The 7,348-nt window shown below is 39.9% G+C and overlaps 1 protein-coding gene across 1 annotated transcript in view; it reads left to right on the forward strand.

Annotated features, from left to right (window-relative positions):
- BLVRA (biliverdin reductase A) overlaps positions 1-7,348 on the forward strand; it is a 46,670-nt gene that overhangs the window by 24,965 nt on the left and 14,357 nt on the right. Inside the window, exons 5-6 of the mRNA XM_044676335.1 lie at positions 3,293-3,412; positions 4,375-4,472. Of these exons, the coding sequence (XP_044532270.1) occupies positions 3,293-3,412; positions 4,375-4,472 (218 nt within the window). The remainder of the gene's footprint in view (positions 1-3,292; positions 3,413-4,374; positions 4,473-7,348) is intronic.

Here is a 7,348-nt window from a genome sequence, read left to right on the forward strand (position 1 = left end):
GGACAGTGAGATGGTACAGTGGGTAGAGTGCCAGGCCTGAAGGCAGGAAGACTCATCTTCTTGAATTCAAATCTGGCCTCAGATATTTACTAGCTGTGTGTAACCCTGGACAAGTCAAACAACCCTGTTTGCCTCAGCTTCCTCATCTGTAAAATCAGGTGGAGAAGGAAATGGTGTCTTCACCAAGACAACCCTAAATGGGGTCACGAAGAGTTGGCATGACTGAAATGACTGAACTATCTGCTTTGCTGCTGTATCTGAAGGACCTTGGGACTCTCAACTGAAATCTTCCATTTATGTTGTAATTCCTCTTAGAATGTGAACTCCTTGAGAGCAGGGGGCAGTTAGTTCTATTTTCTATTTGGGTCCTCCGTGTTTAGCACTGTGATTTATAAAGATTTGATGAATAATTACATATATACATTGATGAATAATTGCTTTAAGCGTTCATGCAATCATTCACTTCTAGAGGGTGCCACTGAGTCCTCTTCTCCACGTGTATCTCAGGCGCCTTCTCTCTGAATGCCCAGATGAGCAGAGTCATCTTCCATTTCTCTGTGCTCCAGCCAAACTGACTTTCTTCTTGTTCCTCACACACAGTTCCCATTTCCTGTCACCGTGCCTTTGCACTAGCTGCCCCCTATGCCTGGAATGTCCTTTCTCTTCCCTGTTTAAAAACCCAACTTGACCTTGGAGCTCATTATAAGTGCTCCCTTTTACCCATGCCTCCCCCATCCTCCCCTCCACCTCCAAGTTGTTAGATCCTCCTTTCTAAATTACTTTGTATTTATTTTGTATGTATGATTTAAGAACTTATAGGTATACAAGTTATCCTTACTAAGCCTCTTAAAAGTTTGTTTTTTGTCTTTGTATCTATTGCGTTTCACAGTGTCCAGCACATAGGAGGCATTGTCTGTTCCTCTGTTCCACTCCATATTGACTTTTGCCCAGTCAGGCTCAGCATACATAGTGCATATGTGTGCACACATACACACATCATGTTTTATTGTTGTCATTGTTTTGGAGACTACATCTCCAGGCTAGAAATACAGCAACCACTCATTGGCCAGATCAGCGTGGGAACTTTGACCATCTCTATTTCTGAGCTGGCTGATTCCTCTCCTCCTTAGGCAGCTTGGGAGCTCGTGGTACTGCTGCCAGACTTAGGGCAGACACCTAGTCAGCTTAACTTATTGTAGCTCAGAACTCCTGAGCTCCTGCAGTCTGTCACCAGCCGCTGATCTAGTAGTGGGGGAATTATAGGAATGCACTACCATACCCAGCATCCCATTTTCTAATTCATTAATGAATTTGTTCAGTCACTTTTCAATCATGTCCAACTCTTTGTGACCCCATCTGGGATTTTCCTGGCACAGATACTGGAGTGGTTTGCCATTTCCTTCTGCAACTCATTTTACAGACAAGGAAACTGAGGCAAATGGGCTTACGTGACTTGCCTAGAATCACACAGTTAGGAAATTTCCAAGACCAGATTTGAACTCAGGTCTTCCAGACATCTAATTCCACACTGCATCCTCTGCACCACCTTTGGTGATGATAATAATGCCATAATGTGGCTCCCTGGATTACTGTGAGGGTCAAGTTACATACTAGTTGCAGTGTGCTTTGCACCTGAGTGTGCTATATGAATACCAATAGCTGTTCTTGGGATTTTCATCATTGTTGTTATTATTATTGAATTTACTTCCTTGAGCTTCTCTTGAATCTGTATGTTGGGATGAATATGGAAATATGGATTTCATGACAGCACATGGATAAGCAGGTTTGGATTTCTTACTGCTCAGGAGGGAGAGAATTTAGATTACAAAGATGGAAGAAAACAATATTAAAAACTGCTTCTATATGTAATTAGAAAATTTTAAAATATAGCTAAAAAAGGGAACTATATTGCCTCTGTCAGTAGCACTTGGGATGATCTCAAATGAATCCACAAAACTGGTTTCACTTGACTGTAGCCTTTTGGGAATGGCTACACACATGATGTGGCATCCCAGTGATGTGTGGAGTGATGCAGAACTGCTGAAATATATGGTAAGGGGGCCTTTACATGTTGGGAAACAGTATGACAGATTCGAGAGAGCACCGCATTGGCAGGAAGACTGGGTTAAGTCTCAGCTTTCTTACTTACCACCCAGGTGGTCTTGAACATGTCACAACTGCAGTTTCTCATCCATAAAATGAGAGGGTAAGATTAGGTGACATTTAGTTCCATTTTGGATAGTCCTTGAGTCTAAGATTAGGAAATAGAAGTCTTAAATTCTAGGCCTCACTTTGCCAGTTTGTGGCCGAGAGGCGGTGCCATAGGGCACAGAGTGTTAGGTGTGTAATCAATAAGACTCTTTTTCCTGAGTTCAAAACTGATCTGAGATACTTATTAGCTGTATAACCCTGGGCAAGTCACTTAACCCTGTTTGCCTCTGTTTCCTTATCTGTAAAATGAGCTGGAGAAGGAAAAATGATGATGATCATGAGGATAATCATTTTAGATCCTTGGCCCTCAGTTTCTTCATCTAGAAAATGGGAATAATAATCTTTGCCATGCCCATTAAAATGTATTTGTGGGTATCAAATGAGTGTGTGGTTGAGTATTTCAAGGCCTTATGCAAGGGGGCAGTAAGGTGGCTCAGTGGATTGAGAGTTGGCTCTAGAGACGGGAGATCCTGGGTTCTAATATGGCCTCATACACTTCCTAGTTATGTTATCCCATTGTCCAGCCCTTACCACTCTTCTGCCTTGGAACCAATACATAGTATTAATTCTAAAATGGAAGATAAGGGTGTTCTTTTTTTTTTTTTAATGTAAAAGCCCTATGCAGATAGAAGGGAATTATCATAGGAACAGCACCATATTCATCTTTGTGGGGTGAACTGGTTTCTGAGAAATGATTGAGTTTTGCAGAATGTGTGAATAGAATCCCTCCTACCAGTAACCAAAAAGCTCTGCCCAAAGGACCCAAATTGGGTCCTGTTCTGGGCTCCCTCTTCATTCCACTTTGATGAATGAGTAAGATAGTGCTATGGTAAGTTAGATGCAAAGGGCTCAGGTCTGTAGCTGCTTCCATGGAAGCATTGTTCCCATCAGATGGACAGACCCACTGGGAAATGACCTGAAAACAAGAGTTGGTGATGGAGGAAGGGAGAGAAGTCTACTATTCCTGAATACTGTAGCCTGGACTTCTTGGTGGGTGGAAAACGGATGCTGTTTGTTTTTCAAACTAGATGACCTATTTCTTTTCAATTCTCACTTCCCTCTTTCCCTGTGGCTTTCCTAGGCGAGAACTTGGTAACATTAATGAGGCAAAGCAAATCTCCCTGCAAGATGCTCTTTCTAATATTGAAGTTGACGTCGCCTACATCTGCAACGAGAACGTTAGCCATGAAGAGCATATCAGGTTGGTTTTTCTGTCTCTATTTGTATCCAGGTTTCTGGAACTGTCCACCATCTCTTGTTCTTTGCCAAGTGGGAGCTGCCTAGCAAACTGGGTAGATCCTGGGTTCTAATGAGCTGTGAATGTCTACTCCAAAGGTAAATTGAAATGCAGGTGGGAGAAGGACACAGCTAGGTGACTCAGTGGATTGAGAGTCAGGCCTAAAGACAAGAGGGGAGGATCTGGTTTCAAATTTGGCCTCAGAAATTTCCTAGCTGTGTGAGCCTGTGCAAATCACTTAACCTCCATTGCATAGCTCTTACTGCTCTTCTGTCTTGGAACCAAAACACAGTATTGATTCTAAGATGGAAGGGAAGGGTTTGAAATTTTAAAAATTAAAATTAAATTAAGTTATATTAAAATTAAATTTAAAAATTAAAATTTAAAACTTGAAAAAGAAAGGAATTTAGGCAAGAATCATGTTACTTATGGCATATGAGGTAGATGAGGAAGAAGAAATGGTCAAGTCACTCCTCTGCCCCCTGATACTTGCATTATTAATTTTGTTTTATATGTGAGAGAACACTTCCAGAGAAATTGAGTGATTTGTACATGCTCACTCATTCAGTTAGTGTCAAGAGACAGAGTTCCAACCAGGCCTGGCTGATGCTTAGTTTCTTATTCTTCTCACTATTCTCTAGATCTCTAGTAGGTAACTCACAAATGCTTCTTGAATTGATTTGGCAGCAGAATGGAAGCTTCAGAGCCCAATTATCACTGTAGAGAGAGGCGGAAGTGAGGGGTGAAGGGGGGCTTGCTTCTCTTTTTATCCTCTGGTTTTGGTTTTTTCCTTCACCTTCACACACACACACACAGACACACATGTGCATCCATGTGTATGGCAGGACATCCATTCCTTTCTGTGTTTGGAATTACAGAAACTTTTTTGAAGTTTAATTTCCATGTTTGTTTCTTTTACTCCAAAGGCAGTTTCTCAGAGCTGGCAAACATGTCCTCGTGGAATATCCAATGGCTTTATCTCTGGCATCAGCCCAGGAACTCTGGAAGATAGCAGAGGAGAAAGGTGATGACCATTCTTGATAGATTAGATATTAAACCTTCTGGCTAAAATTTAATCTATGAGCCTGGAGAAATAGCTTTCCCACTTGCACCTGGAGTCCCACTGTCTAATCTTGATGTTTTGTTGTTATTCGGTTGCTTCTTAGTCCTGTCTAATTCTTTATGATCCCATTTCGGGTTTTCTTGGCAAAGATACTGGAGTGGATTGCCAGTTTGTTTTACATGGAAGGAAATTGTGGCAAACAGGGCTAAGTGACTTGCCTAGGGTCATACACCTAGTAAGAGGATTTTTCTTTACTATAGTCCCAGGAGGACTCTATCCATTATGCCACCTGGTGGTTTTATATTGATGCCATTTATCCAGCAGAAATATGCTATTCCAGGATTATTCTAATTTCATAATGATGATGGATAGTTATATATTCATTTGTATGCTATATGTTGCTTTATAGATAGATTCTTCATAATAACTCTGTGAAGAAGATAGTATAGGTATTATTATTCTTTTTTTATAGATGAAGAAACTGAGGCCCAAAGAGATTAAATGATCCATCCATAATCATATATTTAGTCCATGATGGAATCAGACCGAAACTTGGCCTTTTCAATTCAAAATTCAGGTCCTCTGACTTCAGTATTCTTTTTACTAAGCCATGATGCCTTTGGAGTTTCTTAATTGTAATGTTCACATTATCTACAGAGAAAAATAGCGCTAAATCACTGAGTGCCCAATGTACATAAACAGCACATTTCCATAAGCTAAGAGGTTTTCTCAAACCCTTTTAGTTTCAAGTTTGCATTAAATCTCTAAAATATATTAGTAAATTTGCGAAGGGAAAGAAAGAAAAGAAAAGAATCTGGCATGTAAGAATAATATAGAAGTGGGAAGCTTGGTGGCTCAGTGAATAGAGAGCCAGGACTAGAGAAGGGAGGTCCTGATATGACCTTTGAGATTTCCTAGCTGTGTGACCTGGGCAAGTCACTTAACTCTAGTTGCCTATTCCTACCAGTCTTCTGCCTTGGAACAAATGCACAGTGTTGATTTTAAGATGGAAGGTAAGGTGTTTTTTTTTTTAAAGGAATAATATAGAAGTGAAGTTAGACTGCTGATTGATTGAAGGCCACATGATCCATCTTGATGGTTGATAGAATTCAAATAGTTGTCCTTTTTGTACTTACATAAAGAACCATAATATCTTGAGAAAGCAATTTCTTTATTCTGCCAAAAAAAATGTATTAGTACATCTTCCTGCCTTAGTAAGCAGAATATACCAAGCAAATTAGGGAGCCAGCATGACATAGAGCTCGTGGTATCAAACTCAAATGGAAATGAGGACCATTAAACCATATATATGGATCCTTGCCGACTACATTTGGACTTAGAAAAACACATATTAATATTATCTATGTTCTGCTGGAAGTTTGTTTATTTTGTCAAATATTTCCCAATTATATTTTACTTTGATTCTGTGGCACTCAGGAATGTTGTTGCCTGCAGGGCCTGGCAGAGTATTTAGAGCATAGGATTTAGAGTCAAAAGATCTGAATTTGAATCCTGTCTCTCAGACTTATTTCCTGGGCAACCTCACGCAAATCATTTTACTTCTCTGTGCCTCAGTCTCTTCATTTACAAAATGAAGGTCTTGGATTCAGTTATTGCTAAATGCCTCTTCAGCTTGAAATTTTTCCTCTGGCCTGAGTCCTTTTTTTTTTTTTGGTGGTGGATGATCTTGTGGTGTGTTGGGGCCATCATTTTGGAAGTCGTTTTTCATGGCTCAGGAACAGAGATGGGAGTAGACAGAATTGGAGTCCCTCCTTGAATCTTTACTGATGGTAGGGCATGGAATGACCCTTAACTGTTTTGTGATTTGCAGACAACTTGGTGGCTCAGCGAAAAGAATGCTAGAATCAGGAAGACCTGAGTTCAAATCTTTCCAGAGTCTTACTTTTGATACTCATCTATATTTCTCTGGACAAAGTACTTTAACATCTCTTCATCTTAGTTTCTTCCCCTGTAAAATAGGGATAAGTGTAGCACCTTTCTTACAGAGCTGCTGCATGGATCAAATGAAAAATTTAAAGCTTCAAGCCTTATAGCTAGGAGGCATAGTGGCTAGAGAACTGGGTCTGGAGTCAGGGAAACTCATCTTCTTGAGTTCATATCTGGCATCAGACATTTACTAAGTGCATGATCCTGGGAAAGTCACTTCACTCAGTCTTCTTCAGTTTCTTCATCTGTAAAATGAGATGGAGAAGGAATTGGCAAACCACTCCAGTATCTCTGTCAAGAAAACCCCAGAGACTGATACACTGTGGTAAAATTGAAAGTAATAGACTTCTGTACTAGCAGCAATGCAATGACCCAGGACAGTTCTGAGGGATTTATGGTAAAGAACGCTACCCACATTCAGAGAAAGAACTGTGGGAGTAGAAACACAGAAGAAAAACAGCTGCTTGAACACATGGGTTGATGCGGACATGATTGGGGATGTAGACTCGAAACTACCACACCAATGCAACTATCAGCAATTTGGAAATAGGTCTTGATCGATGACAAATGTTAAAACCAGTGGAAATGTGCGTTGGCTACAGAGGTGGGGTGGGTTGAGGGGTGGAGGGGAGAGTAAGAACAAGAATCATGTAACCATGGAAAATTTTTCTAAAAAAATAAAAATTCCAAGTTGTAAAAAAAAAAAGGAAACCCCAAATGGGGTCAGGAAGTTAGTCATGACTGAAAAGTGACTGAACAACAGCAACAAAGTCTTAAAACACTATATAAATTCTATAATAATAATAATAGCTTAATTATTATAATTATTTATAATATAATAATATAGTATAATTACTTAATAACAGTTGTTATCACTATAGTTATGTAGT

The sequence above is a fragment of the Gracilinanus agilis genome, chromosome 1, assembly GCF_016433145.1.
Source record: "Gracilinanus agilis isolate LMUSP501 chromosome 1, AgileGrace, whole genome shotgun sequence".
Lineage (NCBI taxonomy): Eukaryota > Metazoa > Chordata > Mammalia > Didelphimorphia > Didelphidae > Gracilinanus > Gracilinanus agilis.